Source organism: Syngnathus typhle, linkage group LG12 (assembly GCF_033458585.1).
Source record: "Syngnathus typhle isolate RoL2023-S1 ecotype Sweden linkage group LG12, RoL_Styp_1.0, whole genome shotgun sequence".
NCBI classification, from domain to species: Eukaryota; Metazoa; Chordata; class Actinopteri; order Syngnathiformes; family Syngnathidae; genus Syngnathus; species Syngnathus typhle.
This window is the reverse complement of record NC_083749.1, coordinates 11000298-11020739: the sequence shown is the minus strand read 5'-3', so window position 1 is coordinate 11020739 and position 20442 is coordinate 11000298. Positions and strand designations below refer to the sequence as shown.

The window sequence follows — 20442 nt, the reverse complement described above, 5'->3', positions numbered from 1 at the left end:
ATTCTAAATTGTACTACAGGTATTTAATCACTCCTAATGTGTGAATATCTGTGTGTGTGTGTGCGCGCGCGTGTGTGTAATAGAGTAAGCAAACTCACGCTGTCCAAGTTGTGCCTCTGTAACTCTCTCCCTGATGATGCGGCAGGCATCATACACCATGGTGGAGGGCTCAAACTGCATTGTCTTGACCACATTGCCCACACCAATCTTTAATGACAAGGCCACCATGATGTCTGCTCTGCACGTCTACCCAACTCACACCTAAAAGAGAACAAATTCAGGGATGGTCAAATAAATACAGCAGAATAATTAAAAGGAATTCAAGTTACCATTCTGAAAACCTCGTCTCTATCTATCTATCTATCTATCTATCTATCTATCTATCTATCTATCTATCTATCTATCTATCTATCTATCTATCTATCTATCTATCTATCTATCTATCTATCTATCTATCTATCTATCTATCTATCTATCTATCTATCTCACACACACGCACACACAGAGTGTAACTCACTACAGACTAAATATACATGTTCACAGTTGGAGTAGCAGAATGATCTTAAGTGTAAAATCATATGACTAATTCATTCCTTGACAGTCAGATGAGTGCAATACTAACAGATGAGATCAGCATAACCTTTTTTTATTTCAACTGTAGTTTTTATTTGTCAGAAAACTATAAATTACCTTGTCCACGCCAATTAGTTGTTTGTTATATATAACGCATACAATTAATAATTAATATTAATATTGAATAATTTATGCTATTGTGGAAACATGTTCAGAATGCCGTCACTTGAAAAAAAAAAAAAATGGGAGGGTTTGAAATGAGGAACTATTGTCAGATGACTTAGGCCCCAGAACACGAGTTTCTTCCACGGAATGCTTAACCATTTAATTCTTACAAGTGGTACATTTACTCACTCGCTATTTTCTTTTTCATTGCAGTAAGATTACTATTTAGCTTTCATATTTGATTTAGAAAAACAAGTATTATTGGCTTTTCTGGCTTGTTGGCTTGACATTGCTGAAGTACTATTTAAATGGAGAAAGCAAATAAGCAGGTTTCAGTTAAGAAGAATCTGGAAGTTGCAAGTTATCATCAGTGTGTGGCAGCATAGGGACAACATGGAGAGACAACATTGTGGTATGGGTTACCATCAGAGTTCACATGGACAGAATGTCACAACACAGACGCCCTGACACCCTCAACATCCTGCTTTCTCTGAATCACTTCTGGTTACACTTTTTATATTCACCCTTGATGGATGGCGGGGGAGTACAGTTGCTACGGAGAAAATCTTTTTTAGTATACAGTAAGCACATTCTGCCTCTTGGATTACAAATTTTATTTGGGAAATTTCAGGTCCTCTTATTTTTATTTGACATGACACATTTAGATTATAAGAGATGCTGGTGAACAAGGCCAGTACCTGTAAAATGTACTGGCTGCACTGTCAGTTGAGGAATTCTGTCTTTCTTCTCCCTAAAAGTAAAAGAAGACAGTGCTTGATTTGCAATAAAACAAGTAATATTTTGAGTGCCTCTCTGTTCAGTTAGGGAGCTCAAGAAATACTCCTCCTCACTTACTCATTACATCATTTCCTGTTTTAAAGAGCGCTTCTATGCCATAAAAGGACATTCCAGCAGTCTACACCCCCCCATGATTCAGCTGGAAGCAGCGTATCCTGTCTGCTGTGTCTTAAACACATCTTGAGCTGACGAAAAAACTTAAATGGTAGCTTGAGTCTTCTAAGTATTCATGTTTATTATTTTTTTGAGTCTTCTAAGTATTCATGTTTATTATTTTTTTAAGTAAACAAAATAAGTAAATAAAGATAGAACGATTGGCAACGCAGTCTTGAGATTCTTGAGAACAGTCAGAATGACAAAGTAACAGCAGTGTCTGCTCCAGTTACATTACTGACAAATGAGGAAGAATGCACAGTCAACACGCCAGAATAACACCTTCACCAAATGTTTGTACCGCTGTGTTAATGAAGAAAATTCTCACACTGGTCACTGAAATAAATTTGAACAAAAGACCTCAGGAGTAAGGTGGATATGTTTTACATATACTGTGGATTAACAAAAGAAAGCATACCATACGACTTTGCAGATAGTAGTTGCAGTTTCATTCAAATTTGGAAATCAAAGAAATTTGGAATCTCCTTTTACCAGATGAGGGCATAAGGATCATGATGTCATTATCACAGCATGCATGACATCACTCACACTTGCAACAATAACTTGTTCAACAAAACTGGGCTTTTGCATCAAAGTGTGCAGTCATTTTTGCCTCTTAAATTGCCTTTGAAAAGTTGGTCTCACCACTAGCAGCAGAGTGTTACCGTCATGCGATGTGTTAACGTCATTGCTATGGCTAGCGCAACCTCCTTCTTGACCATGCTACCCAAATACCATCTTTTTCCGTGCATAATGCACCTCCGTGCATAATACGCACCCTAAGAATGGCATGTCGATGCTGAAAAAAAGCCTGTACCCATGTATAATACGCACCCAAATTTTGACTCTTACTTAAGTCCATAAACGTAAAATTATTTCAGAAAAAAGATCATCTTTGGGAACAACCGGATGTTATTCTGCCGGTCAGTATCACTGCGCATGCGCTAGCAAACTTGATAGCGAAGAAATGTTTCGGATTTGTGTAGGGTACATTGTGACAGCAAACGAGCAGGTGATCGAGCAAGCGTCTGATACGAGAGCATTGTGTTCGTATGGAGCGTGTTTGAAGTGAACAGCAGAGAAAAAAGGAACAAGGCAAAGTGTTGTGAAATAAAATATTACCTGTAATACACATTTTGTTATTTGCTGATTGTATTAAATCGGATTCATTGTTGAAACTAATAGGTAGAGAACTGAACTCTCGCTCTTTATATAGCTGACGTTCTGCGCATCGGATCCAAATTTCCACCGCCGAGTTCGAATATCTAGCGCCATCTAGGTGTCGGTTTTTAAACTAGTACTGTAATGGCAGCCTCTATATGATATCCGGTCTGCGATGGAGATTAAAAAACAAACAATATTTGACAATAACACACCATCAAGGATTGCACCTTCGCATCAATGACGATGTGTCATTAATTAGGAATTTTACTGACTAAGTGTGTTGGGCAGGATGGCTGAATGTGATGCGCAATTGACAACAAACAAGAAGAAAGGTGTGATTTCAAGTTTTATTTCGAGGGAGATTTTCTTCACAAATTGTATCCATGCATAATGCGCACCCCAGATTTTAGGACAATAAATTAATTAAATTTTGCGCATTATGCACGGAAAAAGACGGTAAATGTTTACCTGTGACAAAAAAAAAACGAAATCTTTACACGTTTTTTTTTTTTTTTTAATTCAAGGCTTAAGCCATAATTTTGTTGAATTAGATTTTCTGGTGGCTGGCCAACCCCTCCACCTGCTGTATTTTAAAATTGCATCCGTAGAAGGCTTTTTGTCGACTTTTTTCTTTTGTCTGGTCATGCTTCCTCCCGTTACAGAGGGATAACATTCTTGTCACTTGTCACACTGCAAGTCAAATTCTTTCTATCAACATCACTCAGACACATTTCACCCACTCACATCCATTCGGACCGCCTGAACTGACGGAACTGTCCATCAGTATTAGCAGAAGGATATAACTTATCTTTGCAGCCGGAAGAATTTTTTTTACATTCAAAACTGCTCCTCTGAATTGATAACTGAAGAATAGTTACTACAATACCTTTGGTCTTTGTATAAACTCTAGAAAAAATAACCTTATATAGTAGTCAGTCAATTATGTTCAAAATCGCTTGATGTGAGAGTGCACCTTTTCAAATTTATTGTAATGCTATTTTGTAATTGTGGTGCTATTATTAAAAGCCATAGTGGAATTGTTTGTTAAACATATTTTAATGATACACTCACACTGGGCAAGCCATACAGCACTCTCGCACGGTGATTCTCAACTGGTCGGTTGTGGCCCAAAAGTGGGTCACAAACAAGGCTATATTAGCCTGAATATAAGACAACCCTGATTATAAGACGACCCCCTCTTTTTCAAGACTCAAGTTTGAAAAAAGACTTTTTGAACACCAAATTTGATTTTTATACAGAAAATTATTACATCCGAAACAAATGATTATAAAAAATATATTCGAGAGAAAAAGCATGTTATTTTGCCTCATTCAAATCATGCAAAAACTGTCTATCCCATGTTAATATCTGAACATTTAAATATGTAAACTAAAGTGCGATCACATTTGTAAATGAATGGCTTCTGGTTTTTGAAATGCAAATAAATACTGTGATAAAACAACTAAATTGCAATAACTGCATTAACCATAAAAGTGAAGTCTAACTGTAACTGTAGTCTTGAAACAAATCTGAATAAGGAAAACATTGCAACAAAATAATGCAAATAGCTACCGCTATTGTTGGGGAGCCTGAGCCATAACTCGGATGGTTATGCTCTTTTCGCCCGCGGGTGTCTGCAAGAACACAGCAGGGAAGACGTGGTTCAGTTTTGATTGCGTTACTGAACTATTGGCAAAAAAATAACAGGCACTGTGGCTCATAGGGGCATCCAGGCAAACTGGCAAAAGGGTATAGGCACACGTTTGGTCGCAAGGATGTGAGAGCAGGAGTGTGTAGTGGACATGGGTGAGTCTTTGGGAGTGAGAACGTGATTCTTGTGTGTGTGATTATTGTATGAAGCGTGTGAAGGGTGTGTGGGGTGTGTGGTGTGTGGTGTGTGTGTGTGTGTGTGTGGTGTGTGGTGTGTGTGCGTGTGTGCTTGTGTGGGGTGAGCGTGGTTCTGCAACAGACAGAAATACAGCACGTAAGTCAATGCTCAACTTCTGACGTCACACAACACTAGTAGACGACACACATTACATAACTAACATAATGGTTCCACTATACTAAATAACCATAAATTAAATATTCTCAGCAACACACCAAACATAAGTCATCGAGACAAAAAAATACATTTGCTGGCGACCGTTAGTCACCGTGCCGCTGCGTAACGGCTACTCGTACGATGCTAGGCAAACTTAAAGGAGGGCGCCAAAGCTATCAATCAAACGGCAATGCAAAAAACATCGTGTTATATCCGGGCCAATACGGTAATACTCAGAGGCGACATTTACCGTAATTTTCGGACTATAAGTCGCTCCGGTGTATAAGTCGCACCAGCCATAAAATGCCCAAAAATGTGAAAAAAAACATATAGAAGTCGCTCCGGAGTATAAGTCGCATTTTGGGGGGCAATTTATTCGACAAAATCCAACACCAAGAACAGACATGAACGAGCAACAACACGCTAAACGATACGGTATGCTAACGTGACAAACACAAACGAGGAGCTGAGAACGGGCCTGACGTAACATTCAGTTATTTAAAAAAAACTATTACATAAATAACACTTTTATAAAACCAAGTGTGTCTCCAATTCATTAAATCCATCGATCGTCCTTTGTCAACAATGCCCTGTGCCGCGCCGCAGTTCAAATTATTCCACAGGCCCATACAACGATATATAAACTATATTTTAAATAACTATCACATAAACAACAATATTATCAAACCATTTGTGTCACTCCAAATCATTAAATCCATCGATCAGATGTCTCGTTCTTTATGTCATCCTGGTGACAGAGGACATGTCCAGAGGGTATGGCGCTTTAAAGTGTTAATTACTTTATTTGATTTTTTCTCTCTATTTTTCATGTTTTGAATATGTTCAAGATAAAGATATCAAAGCATGTTAAGTGATCAACTATACTAAAAATAACATGTGAAGTAGTCAACTATACTTGTAAGTGATGTGTTACTGATCAAGTAAAAATCTGTGAAAAAAAAAACCATATAAGTCGCTCCTGAGTATAAGTCGCCCCCCTACACAAACTATGAAAAACAGTAGTACATTTTCAAAGGCTTTTTTTTTTTTTTTTTTTTTTTTTTTTTAGAACAACACATTTTAGTTATTGCTCCTATCTTAAAAAAAAAAAAAAAAAAAAAAAAAAAAAAAAAAATTTGGGTCGCAACTTTGCAGTAACTGGAAAATGCAGGCGCTATGTCGACAAATGTTTAGAACGACTACTCTAGTACATTTCACAACTTTATTGTTAGGAAATGGGTGTGAGGCTTGTTTCGCTTCACATAAATGCTCCGCACCTTCCTCAAGCACAGCATTCTTCCCTGGACCCAGTATAGTAGCAAGTGAAGGACTTGGTAGAGTTCCTTCTGTGCAAGGACGTGCTCATTAGGGGTGTAACGATACATCGATACACATCGATTAATCGATATAATGCTCTACGATTTATTGGCATCGATGCTAAAGGTAAACATCGATTTATATCGCCGTGTTTGACCTCGGACATTAGACGCGACTTTTGAAATCCAGTTCACTGTTGCTTGCTTCCTCTTTCTGGGAGCAGTGCGCCCGGCGTTGTTGTGTTGTGAGCACGTGAAAGGGGAGGCGACAACTAGTACGCGGCTCCTGGGCTGGTGCTATGGCTAGTGTCCAAAAAGACGAGGAAATTTGCCCCCCTTTAGGCTTCAAGTCATTCGTTTGGAAGCACTTTGGATTCCAAAGAAAAGATGGTTCAACGGACAAGACACGTGCAGTTTGTAAATCCTGCCATGCGGTGATCAAATATTCAGGGAGCACAACTCTCGCCGCACATTTAAAGAAAAAACACGACATCAAAGTTCAGTGTTAAAGTAAGCAATTTGTATACTACAATACTCTTGTAATTTCCTAAATAAAGAGTTTGCAGTACCTTGTTGATTTTGCTTATGAATTGTTATAAATCAGGATATTGTTCTATATTTATTAAAAAAATAAATAAAAAAAATCGATCGTAGAGCACTATATCGCGATATATCGTGAATGAATCGCAGCAGGCTTTAAGATATCGGCAAATATCGTATCGTAGTTCTTTATATCGATATTATATCGTATCGTGAAAAACCCCGCAATTTACACCCCTAGTGCTCATGTATGCAATGTGTGTATATAATCACCACCAGTTATTAAGACAAATCTAAATGATTTGACAAACAATAACCATCCATCTTGAGATAGGTTTTCAAATTCCAATTCCCAGTTGTGTTTGCCTTGCCTGACATGCACATAAACTGAATGGGCCAGAGTTCAATATATTTGATATAATTTGACTGTACCATTTTTGGCAACATTGGAGTGGCGTCATGAGACAAGGCACAGTGGGTCATCTGCACAGACAAGAATTTTTATCTGTCAGTAGGTTGGGTCACACTAAATATTGCATTGTCAGTGAATGCAATTCTGGAATTGCTTGTTGAAGAGATGAAGGTGAAAGGCCAACTAATCTTGGTCAAAGTATGCTAGTGTTGACAGACGGGCAGTAGATGTGATGAATGGCTTTCCAGAATAGTGTCAATGAGATCATACAAACAGTATCTCTGTCTCATGTCTATCTCTGCCTATGACGTTGATATATAGACAGCCAGGCAGCCTTGTGTTACTGTAGCAAAATCCTAAAGCAATGCTATACTATGGCTCCAATTGACTGATTTGATTGATGAACTGTTTTTCGGGGGTCAAATGTATTTATTTTTAACATCATCTATGTTTGCCCCTTTACAGATTCCGTAGCCGACTGACAACGTATACTGTTTACATCAGAGCCGTTGTAATGAACTAGATTTACCCTATTTTCCGGACAATAAGTCGAGCCGGAGTCTAAGTCACACAGCCATAAAATGTGAAGTAACGAAGAAAAAGACATATATAAGTCTTGGGGGAAATTTATTTGATAAAATCCAACACCAAGAACAGACATGTCATCTTGAAAGGCAATTTAAAAACAGAATAGGCAACAACAGGCTGAAGGTACGGTATGCTAACGTTGCATAAACACAAACAAGAAACTAAGAACATGCCTGACGTAAGAGCTATTCAAATAACTATAGCATAAACAACATGCTAACAAGTTTAACAAACAATTCGTGACACTCTTAATCATTAAATCCAACAAAATCGTTATCCTCTGTGTCACTCGTAAACAGCTCCACTAACCCCGGAAGTGAAGACGCGGCGCTTTCTCTTCTATGTCGCTTACGTCAGACTCATCGTCAGTTGCGGTTCCAATTATTCCACAGGCCTAGAGCGCCCTCTTGCGGTTAAGTGTGAAAATATCATGTCAAATGATGTGTTAATAATTTGACACAAGTCGCTCCTGAGTATGAGTCGCGCCCCCGGCCAAACTATGAAACAGACTGCGATTTATAATCTGGAAAATATGGTAATTAATTACATTGACGTTTGCTTCAATGGAGAAAGATGACCAGAGCTAGTGTTTTGAGTCACAAAATGAATGAAATCTCAAGGCACCACTGTATAATCAGTACCAGGGCTGTGGACTCGGTCGGATTTTTGCACAGAGTCAGAGTCCGAGTCCGGCCTCTTGACCACGAGTCCGAGTCCGAGTCCGGCTGTCCATTTTTTCTGTTAATTCATGTGACTGCTTAGTCTTTATTCAAGGCTAATTTAGATCAAAATCTAAATAATTACAACAGTTTTGTGATGGCTTTGTCTTTATTAAACATATAAACGAATACACCATTATAGCTCAGACATTTATCTAAACACAAATAATTAGTGACGACCCCACAACTATCGAAACACATTAATGATATAAGCTGGGTGACATAATCGTCCTTGACATTGGTACATAATGTAAACATTAGCCTAAGTGCAACTCAACGTGGCCGCATTGATCGTAACTTACGCTCCGTTTCCCCCCCAAATCTAGAGGCAAAACATTGTTCTCTCGCTGCTCCCGGGTTTTTCCATCTTGGCTGCGCGCGGGGGACATTGTGGGTCTTGTACGTGCACGCACGCAGGCAGGCGCAGGCGCGCACGCAACAACTAAATTTGTCTTCATAACAAGCAAGCAGGGCTGTGGACAGTATTCCTACCCGCATTCTCAGCAGCATGATGAAAATAAAATTGAACGTATGTATTTTTTTTATTGTCGAGTCCGAGTCCCCGAGTCTGAGTCCACAGCCCTGATCAGTACTACTGCTTATCCAAATGTATGACAAATTTCACCAGGATTTATTAGTGTGAAATCATAATGTATGGCTTCTTATCCAACTACCATATTTTTCGGAGTATAAGTCGCGGTTCTTTTTCATAGTTTGGGTGAGGGTGCGACTTATACTCAGGAGTGACATGTGAAATTAATCACAAATTTTAACAATTAAAAAATCCGCGATGTAGTGAAACCGCAAAAAACGAACCGCGATGTGAAGTCAAAGTCTGCTTTATTGTCAATCTCTTCACATGTCAAGACACACAAAGAAACCGAAATTACGTTTCCTCTATCCCACGGTGACGATACATAGTACACAATAGACATACAAGTAAACAACACAAAATAAAAACAAGAAGGCACAAACAATAAATAATAAGAGTGATGAATAAATAATAAATAAACAAAGAACACAGTAAATAAGAGGAGCAAAACGGAGCCAGTGTGCATACAGCAGACAGTAAGCATAGCGCAAAAGTACAGGACGCTACGCAGAAAGGGGGAGAGAGTTCAGGATCCTAACAGCCTGGAGTATGAAGCGGTCGGTGAGTCTGGTGGTGCGGGAGCGCAGGCTCCTATACCTCTTCCCAGAGGGCAGATCAAACAAAGAGTGAGCGGGGTGACTCACATCATGAGCGGGGTGACTCACATCACTCACAATTGTGGTCGCCTTGCGGGTGAGATGGGAGATGTAAATGTCTTACAAGGAGGGGAGTGAAGCACCAATAATCTTACCAGCTGTGTTCACTATGCGCTGCAGGGCCTTCATGTTGTAGTCAGTGCAGCTACCACCCCAAACAGCAATACAGCTGGAGAGGACGCTCTCAATGGTGCCACGGTAAAATGTAGTCATGACGGCCGGAGAAGCGCTCGCTCGCCTGAGTTTCCGCAGAAAGTACAGGCGGCGCTGGGCCTTCTTCGTCAGTGATGCGGTGTTGGTGGACCAGGAGAGATCCTCACTGATGTGCACCCCCAGGAACCTGGCGCTGCTCACTCTCTCCACCACAGCACCGTCGATGGTCAGCGGCAGGTGTTGGGTGTGACCCTCCCGGAAGTCAACAATAATCTCCTTGGTCTTGTCGACGTTCAGCAGGAGGTTGTTGTCCCTGCACCACGTGGTCAGAAGGTCAACCTCCAACCTGTATTGAGTCTCGTCTCCCTTGGTGATGAGACCCACCAGAGTCGTGTCGTCAGCAAACTTCACTATGCGGTTGTCGCTGTAGGTTGCAGTGCAGTCATGCGTCAGGAGGGTGAAGAGCAGCGGACTCAGCACGCAGCCTTGGGGGGCCCCTGTGCTCAGCGTGATGCTGGCGGAGATTTTGTCGCCAACACGTACCACCTGTGGTTTCTGACAGAGGAAGTCCAGTAGCCAGTTGCAGAGGTAGGTACTGAGGCCCAGCTTGTCAAGTTTGCTGATGAGACGTTGTGGCACAATGGTGTTGAAGGCAGAACTGAAGTCCACAAACAGCAATCTTACATACGAGTCCTTTCTCTCCCGGTGGGTGAGGGCCGAGTGGAGGACCGAGCAGATGGCATCCTCAGAGGACCGTTTGGCTCGGTACACAAACTGGAAGGGTTCTATGGTGGGGGGGAGAACGGATCGGATGTGCTCCATGACAAGCCGTTCAAAGCACTTCATGATGATGGGCGTAAGTGCCACGGGGCGGTAGTCATTGAAGCAGGACGGAGCAGGTTTCTTCGGCACAGGTACGATGGTGGCAGCTTTGAAACACGACGGGACGATGGCCAGCTGCAGGGAAGTGTTAAAGATGTCCGTGAAAACACTCGTCAGCTCACCAGCGCAGTCCTTCAGCGCTCGACCCGGGATGTTGTCAGGGCCCGCCGAGGGATTACTCGCTAATTTGAACTGCAACTGACGATGTCAGCCGCACGGCGCACACGTAGGGTTGTTAACTAGGGGTGTAACGATTCATCGATACACATCGATTAATCGATATAATGCTCTACGATTTATTGGCATCGATGCTAAACGTAAACATTGATTTATATCGCCGTGTTTGACCTCGGACATTAGACGCGACTTTATTTTGAAATCCGGTTCATTGTTGCTCGCTTCCTCTTTCCGGGAGCAGTGTGCGCGTGTTGTGTTGGTAGCAAAGCAGGCACGTGAAAGGGGAGTCGACAACTAGTACGCGGCTCCTGGGCTGGTGCTATGGCTAGTGTCCAAAAAGACGAGGAAATTTGCTCCCCTTTAGGCTTCAAGTCATTTGTTTGGAAGCACTTTGGATTCCAAAGAAAAGATGGCTCAACGGACAAGACACGTGCAGTTTGTAGATCCTGCCATGCGGCGATCACAAATCTCGCCGCACATTTAAAGAAAAAACACAACATCAAAGTTCAGTGTTAAAATAAGCACTTTGTATACTACAATACTCTTGTAATTTCCTAAATAAAGAGTTTGCAGTACCTTGTTGATTTTGCGTATGAATTGTTATAAATCAGGATATTGTTCTATATTTTTTATTAAATATAGTTCTTTGTATCGATATGATATCGTATCGTGACAAAGCCCGCGATTTACACCCCTATTGTTTACGTAAAGGACGAAGAATTCGATTGATGGATTGAATGATTTGAAGTGACACAGGTGGTTTGATAAAATTGTTGTTTGTGTTATCGCTACCGTTTATTTCCGTGTATAATGTGCCCCCATGTATAACACGCACCCTAAAAATGGCATGTTGATGCTGGAAAAAAGCCGGTAGTTTATATATCGTTATATAGGCTTGTGGAATAATTTGAACTCCAACTGACGACGAGGCCGACGTCAGCAACGCGGCGCAGACACGGCGTTGTTTACATAAAAGACGAAGAATTCGATCGATGAATTTAATGATTTGGACTGACACAGATGGTTTGATAATATTGTTGCTTATATAATAGTTATTTGATATATAGTTTATATATTGTTATATGGGCCTGTGGAATAATTTGAACTGCAACTGACGACGAGTCCGACGTCAGCAGCACGGCACACACGCGGCGTTGTTTACATAAAACACGAAGAATTCGATCGATGGATTTAATGATTGGAGATGGTTTGATAAAGGTGTTATTTATGTTATAGTTATTTGGATAACAGTTAATGTTACGTCAGGCCTATGCTCAGCTCCTCGTTTGTGTTTATGTCACGTTAGCATACCGTATCGTTTAGCCTGTTGTTGCTGGTTCATGTCTGTCTTGGTGTTGGATTTTGTCAAATACATTTCCCCCAAAATGCGACTTAAACTCCGGTGCGACTTATATATGTTATTTTCCTCTTTATTATGCATTTTATGGCTGATGCGACTTGTACTCCGGAGCAGCATGACATAGATTTCCCATAGCCGAATAACACAGGCTAAAATACCTCTTTATCCCCAACTGCTTCATCTGGGAGGGTTTTCAATGTTGGGGTGACATTGTAACATGTACCAGGGCATGCCTAAAGCTTCATGTAGTAGACAGGCTTCTTTTTCTTCCCAACAAAAATGTCTATTAAATCTAGTAACATACTTGGCATGTACCTGAAGCACTTTGTTCATATTTCTAGGGAAAAGGGTTAATTTTGTTTGGAAGCAGCTACTGGTTTGTTACCTTATGTGTGTTGTGTTGAGTGGCAGTTTGGTTGTTATATATAAATGCTAAAGGGAATATTTTTAGTTAATTTAGCGATGGTAAATAGCTGAATATTTAAAATGTTTTATTACAATGCATTAACAGGTTTTGCCACGATCACCGTGAATTTGCATTTGCATTTTACAGAAGGAAAAAACATCAAATCAATCAATCAAATAAAATTGTAAATCTGAATTGTTTTTTAAGGCTGTATCATCTAGCTCTATGGAGATTTATGTTGAAGGTACAATAGTCAATAAAATTTCGTAGTAAACTACCTTAGCATCTATTTCGAAGTGAGCACATTATGTTTTTTTTGTCTAGTCATATCAAAATAGGCATAATGTTTGAAAATTACCAACGCTTTATCAGCAGCTGCCACTTAAGGGATTTCATTAAATGAAAAAAGCTGTCAATGTTAAAGTGGCACTAACTATGAGAAGTAGGGGTGTAACGATTCATCGATACACATCGATTAATATAATGATAATGCTCTACGATTTGTTGGCATCGATGCTAAACGTAAACATCGACCTATATCGCCCGTTTTTGACCTCGGACATTAGACGCGACTTTATTTTGAAATCCAGTTCATTCTTGCTTGCTTCCTCTTTCCGGGAGCAGTGCGCCCGGCGTGTTGGGTTGTGAGCAGAGCAGGCACGTGAAAGGGGAGCCGACAACTACGCGGCTCCTGGGCTGGTGCTATGGCTAGTGTCCAAGAAGACGAGGAAATTCGCTTCCCTTTGGGCTTCAAATCATCCATTTGGTAGCATTTTGTAATTTCCTAAATATAGAGTTTGCAGTACCTTGTTGATTTTGCGTATGAATTGTTATAAATCAGGATATTGTTCCATATCGATCGTAGAGCACTATATCGTGATGTATCGTGAATGAATCACAGCAGGTTTTAAGATATCGGCAAATATCGTATCGTGCTCCTTTGTATCGATATGATATCGTATCGTGACAAAACCCGCGATTTACACCCCTAATGAGAAGTCAGTATTGAACGCGTCAAAACCAAACTGCTCTCATTGTTGATTTTTTTTTTTTATGCAGCTGTGTTTACCCTTCTGAGATGTTGCCCTTTTAACAGGAACCTCGTTTCTCACACATAAAACAAAGTTTGACTTTTATTTTCTTACAAATTCTCCACTGTGAAGTGTCGCATCTAAAAAAAGGTGAGGGAATTCATGGTAGGGGAATTTTGTTTTGATTTATTTTTGGACAATGTGGATGAAGCTAAATATCCAGTGCACTAGAATATAATGACAGTTCACGACCACTGAGTAAACAGAAGGCCAGAATCACGCTATAAAAAGAAAGAAATGAAGGAATATGTTTTGGTGGAGAGAAAAGTTTGAATTTCATTAATAAAAAAAATGGCACATATATGTTCATGTTTCCAATTACCAGTTTTATTATACTTAGTATTTGTTTTAGTGTAACTGATTTAGTGTTATTATTTTGCTGAATATTGTGTCTTCAATTTAGTGTCATCTTTTCATGTCTCCTGTATTGGATAACAGAAAGAAATTAGAGATGTCCGGCAAATAAAATCATGTTCATTAATGTGCAATGGTGGCTCCGCTGCCTCCGGACCTCAAGAGGAATTCAAACTTTGCATTCCTCTGAAGACCAGAATCATAACAGACTGCAGTAGAGGAGATAGCCTTTATGGAGCCTAACGTCACTGACTAACAACAACCAGTCCCTGCAGAATACAGGAATGTTTAAAGCAAGATAACATTGTATACATTTTTCAACTCAGAGATATATAATCCACAAGTATAATAGTTTACAGCATGCAGTACGTATGTGTACATACAGGTACTATACAGGTGTGCCTATTTCACATACAAACAGTTAATATATTGTTGCCCACATATCAGGTTTTGTAAATAGGGACCTAAATAATTTAGCCTAATGGACTGTGTTTAAGAGCACAGATTGTAAAAGAAAATTGAAACTAGTCTCTGAATACGATTAGACTGGGGGAAAATGCCTTCAAATTAGAGTAAACAGTTTAACTTAATTAGTGTTAAATATACCTCTTGAAACCTTTTGTTTCCTATTACTTAGGGAATCCCTGCTCTGCTTGGCTGACGAGTTTCACTTAAGATTTTATACACAAAAAAGCTCATATGGGCCAAGATATTCAGCAGTGATATTTCAAACGGCACAAAAAAACTCAATGTAATAGCACAAATGGAACATTATTAGTGAAAAGAGCAGTGTGGGCCCTTAATTATCTATTTTTTTTTCCTTATTTAATGTATTTGTTGTGGAGAATTTTAAAGCCTTTTGATATGATCATAGATTGCGAGGTAACCAGCAAGATAGATACTTTATTCATCCAGTGAAGGAAATTAGATTGTCACAGCAGCAATACCCACAGTTACTGTAGACCACAAAACAAAGGAGCAATAAAAAGTAAAGAGAAGGGACAAATACAAAAACACCATTTGAGGGGTTCTAAGGAAAATTAACATCAATCCAAGACACAATAAAAAGAGTCAGAGATTTAAGGTGTTATCCTTTGGGCCAGGGCGGTTTCAAATAAAAGTATAATTTAAAGTTTTTTAGATAATTACACAAAATGGCAGCCACTTGTCATCACATTGCTGATTAAATGAGGCTACAAGCAGACAGACCGTAATTTCCGGACTATAAGGCGCACCTAAAAACCTAACATTTTCTCAAAAGCCGACAGTGCGCCTTATAGTCCGGTGCGCCTTGTATATGGACCAAATTCCTAAATTTAAACTAGCCCGAAGCATTGTGTCATGAAATCAATCATAAGTGGCCCGCTGAAGACTATGAATCATGAATCAAAAAGACTATGGATCATTATTTTGTGATTATAAAATAATTTGTTGTGTCTGAAGTTGAAATAAAAAAGATAAAATGGAGAATGATTTGATTTGGATTAAAAATCTGACATGATGCATTAATGGTGCCCCTTATAGTCGGGTGCGCCTATCTAAGGAGAAAGTTTTAAAATGGGCCATTCATTGAAGGTGCGCTTTATAGTCCGGTGTGCTTTATAGTCCGGGAAATACGGTAATTACAATTTGTATGTAGCGCACAGACATACCACCAATTGGCTCTCCCATGTCTTTAATGACAGTGGCAGCTGAACTCTTAATTACAATCTCGTGTTTAGATGTCTCTAGTACTTTTTAAGTACATTCCTAAGTCTATACCGTTGTGTAACTACGAGCTATAATATCACCTTGAATAACAGTCTACTAAAATTATACATACTAGTCAACAAAGATGTTCCTTGAAGCGGGGTTGAATAATATACTGTAACTGGTCATGCTTTACAAAATGGAGATACGTTTGATCTGCAAACATACAAGTGCATGAGCATAAAAAGTTACAATAAAAAAAAAAAAACTCACTCCATTCAATTTATTAATGCACCTTATGGATTGTTTTTTTCATCTTTAGTGCATTGGTTGCTCATGATTAATTCTGCAGTTAAAAAAATATCAATCGATTGTTAAGATCACGTCTGGAAGAAACGGACACAAGACGGAGTACACAATTGTAACCAGCAGAGGTGCTGTTGATCCAGACTCAATTCATTTGTGGTTTGAAGAACAAGATGATGTCAGTAATGGAAAGTTGAGCAACAGCCATAAAGAACTCCTCTATGGCACAATTATTCCCGTCAGCAATAATCTGCTCAATACCACAATACCACACTTCAGAACATTCAGTTTATCTCATTAAAAAAAAAAATCTACATAAATTAACACTCAATTGATTGTCACTTTTTCCTTTAGTTAACCCAGGAAATGTCAAACGCTTGTCCCCCAATTGATATAATTTTTTCTTTTATTTTCAGCGATTATGTGAATAGCCATGGGGCTTCTAGTAAAAAATTTCCTTTGGATAATATCAGCTCTACACTGAAGAGTAGACCAAACAAAACACAAATGAAATATTTTTCAAAAATTGACATCTTTCATAACAACTAACTATTGCTACTTTTCTGAGTTCATTATGCATCTAACGCAAGCTCAGGAATTTGCTCATGTCTTAAGAAATAATTTCTTGTGCGTAAGGGGTGGCAGCACGTCCAGACCAAATATGGCTGAGTGAAAACACTACAAGCCAATCTGTGCAGCACGCTGGAATGAAAAGCTATTCTCCTTAACTGGTGTGAATGTGGACCATGACACTACACATTGACAAGAGCCTCTTTAGGCTGAATTTGTTTATCTGGTAGCTCAGGACTGCTTACTTGACCGACTTTGAAAGAGGGACACTCAGATTTGCCTGCTGGAATATTCAGCTCATTTTTTATTTAATATTTTACCTTAATACTACACAATTATAAGAGCTCGGGAGACTGTCTTTGAGGCATCACAAATACTTGATATCAGTCGCACAACTACAACAATTAATCTTTTATCTATAGGTTACATTCTTTATCTCTCCCAGGCGGAATACTAATGTATTTTATGCACACTCAAAGAGGTAGGAAGTTGAATGTACTACAAGTTTCATAGCAACTTGATGTGAAATTACCACCAGGACCACAATGACCTCAATGTGAAGACGTGCATTTTGAGTTGGTCATTTGTGCTCAGGCATATTTCTTGTCTAAGAACAATGCAACTCTATGGTTAAAAGTGACATTTTTGTCTGACATTGAAAGTGGACACAAGTGAGATACACACTTGAATAGAAGAGGTTAACCCTAACGTGACAAGCCAAAAGTCACAACAACACTAGACTTGTTTTGCTTTTCATGGCTGATGGCTTTGGCAGCAAAGTCTGCTGACAGGACAAAAGATATATATATGCATGTCACTTCCTTTATGCATCTGAAAATTGTCCACGACAATGTTCAGAATAATCTCAAAACATCAATGACAATCTTTCTGTCGTTATTCTATGGGGGATTCCACACACCCAAAGACAGCTTTTGTTCTTTATTTTGGATAAGGTAGAAAAGCTGAGCTTTACAGGAACAGGCAGAGCCTGGTAGCAGATGAACAATAGCAATAAATAAAAGCAGTCTTCAATTTCGGCAAGCCTCAACTGAATAAAAAAACAAAAAAACAATGACTACTCTGTACTTTGCACAAGGAAGCTTCGTCGTATGCGAGAAAGATCATTTAGAACTTCAGTTTCAAGCCATGCTAGTTTGTTGTGTATGTCATTAAAACAGCAGCTACAAAATGATATGCATGCAGCAGTGCATGCACAAGAGAGCATGCACAACAATATTTTTTACAAGAGGTTATTGATCAACTACCACTTGTCTTAGCATGCAGAGTGCATGGACAAGAGAGCATGCAGAACATTCTTTTTTACAAGAGGTTATTGATCAACCATCTCTTGGCCTCATCTCTTTGCTGCAAACAGATACATTGTTCGTGGTACAGGACTCCTGATGTGTGGATTTAAGTCTGGTCATCAAGTAGTATAACAAGTGACTGGGCAAATAATTAATATTTGAGACTAGTCACAATTGAATATTTTTAAAATGTAATATTCTATCAACTACCCCATTGATTAATTGAATGATCGCAATTTCATTTGTGCTAAAGTGTGTTAACAACAATTCCTCATTTACTATTTATTAATTTATTATTGTTTTGTTTATTTTGTACTATTTTGTGATTTAAAAAAACTAAACAAAAAGGTCTGCTTTTATGAAGAGCTGGAGAAATCCAAGAATTATAACTTTGAAGGGCCTGGTATCAGAATATTAGGTGAATCTTGCTTAAAAAATGGCTCTAAACTACCCATCCATCCACCGCTTGTTCCCACGGGCGTCACAGGCGTGCTGAAGCCTATCCCAGGAGTCATCGGGCATGACTCGATTGATAAAATATGAGCCGATTAGTAATCAATTTATTGTTGAGCAATCTATTAATTCAGATACCTTTAATACACTTCCATGTTTTGAAAGTGACTATGGAACTGATATCATCCAGTCGAGTGGGAGAAATGCCAAGCATTACGACGGGAACTAGACCGTGTCAGCCAAAAACTCCAGCTAAAAAGCAGTTAACCATGAAAGGGGCATGATAGACCGCAATCACTGAAGTATGGATATCGCTAAAGACCAAGCATTCCTACATACAGTGGAAAAAGCTGGCATTATTCACTTATTCCTAAGGCTACAACGCTTTAAAGTTGACTTTAAAACAATACAAAGTTTGCACATTTTTGTAAATGTAATTCAATGTATTTTTGCCAGAAGTATTTTATTTAAGGTAGGCATCTTGTACTTTAATTCTAAAAGAGAACATTTTATTTATGTTATGTGCTAAATAAAAGCTAAAGTTCTTTAGTTTGTTGTTTAAAAAAAATCCTATACAGTAACCCCTTGTTTATTGCGGATAATTGGTTCCAAGACCACCCGCGATATGTGAAAATCCGCGAAGTACTGTCAGCCTCTCATTTTTAACATACATACATTTTTTGTGTATCAATAAGTGTATATTAAAGTTTAATATACACTTATATTAAAGTTTAATATACACTTATTGATACACAAAAAATGTATGTATGTTAAAAATGAGAGGCTGACAGTACTTCGCGGATTTTCACATACCGCTTTTAATTAAACCATAAAAGTGCATTATGTTATCGTTAGAACATTAAATAATAGCTTCAAATATGTAAATATGTACTATATTAATACGTAGTATAAACGACAGAAAATAATGTATAAATAATATAAATATAAATATGATACCTGTGTGTGTGTGTGTGTGTGTGTGTCTGTGTAGCTAAAGTATACATAATGTATTATTATAACAACTTTTTTATAACAAAGTACAAGTGTACATACTGTAAATGTGTTTTTTAGAACTCTTATTATAAAAAATGTATAACAAGGTACAATACTGTAAATATATTTTTAGAACTCTTATTATTATTATTACAACTTTTTCATAAAACGGTACTACGCCTATTTTTTTACTAAGATGCTAGTCAGGCACACGTTTCTTGAGTATGCTATTTTTTAGACAGTGTACACTTGTTTTTTGTATAGCCCTTACACATGGCATCTAATCATAATGGAGGTGAAAAAGGTAAGCATTAACATTGGGGCTCATGAATGAGACCAGATCCACGACCCTCAGCAAAAACAAGGTAAGTTTGGAAAAACAATCATTTTGTTCTGTACTGGGTATTCTTGGGTTACGGGGAAAAACAAAACAAAAAAACCCTTCAATTTCAATGTTACCGACAATCCACTCTTCTGGACTAACCCTTTCGTTCCCCAATTCCCCGGAATTAAGATTTTACTGTACCTGTGAACTACATCGTCTTCAAAAAGCCAATAGTTTAAAGTAAATGCCCACAGACAAATTGCAAAGAGATGTAAAATGATCCCTTTTACCACTCTGCTTGTTCCATACTTGCAAGAAGCAAGTTGCAACAAGCCCCTCTACTTTGAGGAACCTCCACCAAGCCACTGTACAGTACACGTAGGCAGACATGGATTGGAAAAAGATTGTTATGCTCACTAGATAAAAACTGGAATTTCACCCAAAAAAGGTGTGAAAAGGGGAGATCACACATCAGTAATCCTATAAAATTGTGCATGTAAACAAAGTCAGACTGAGTATCCAAGGTGGGTTCTTCCTATCCACTACCCTGCAAAACAGCCAACACTACTCGTGCCAACAAGTCACATAATGTGCATGTTATCGACGTGGTTATTTTAGGCCACGAATGAAAGCGGTGAAGTGTTTTAGTTTGAGAT

At 38.8% G+C, this 20442-nt stretch overlaps 1 protein-coding gene across 3 annotated transcripts in view; it reads right to left on the bottom strand.

Moving 5' to 3' along the window:
* The window catches only part of tln1 (talin 1), a 95080-nt gene that overhangs the window by 73497 nt on the left and 1141 nt on the right, over positions 1-20442 (bottom strand). Inside the window, exons 2-4 of one of the 3 annotated variants that reach the window (XM_061292488.1) lie at positions 4426-4487; positions 1437-1489; positions 99-261 (exon numbers count right to left, since the gene is read on the bottom strand). In XM_061292488.1, coding sequence (XP_061148472.1) covers positions 99-228 — 130 coding nt within the window. In that variant the 5' untranslated portion in view covers positions 229-261; positions 1437-1489; positions 4426-4487. The remainder of the gene's footprint in view (positions 1-98; positions 262-1436; positions 1490-4425; positions 4488-20442) is intronic. The other 2 variants (XM_061292486.1, XM_061292487.1) reach the window with 2 other exon arrangements.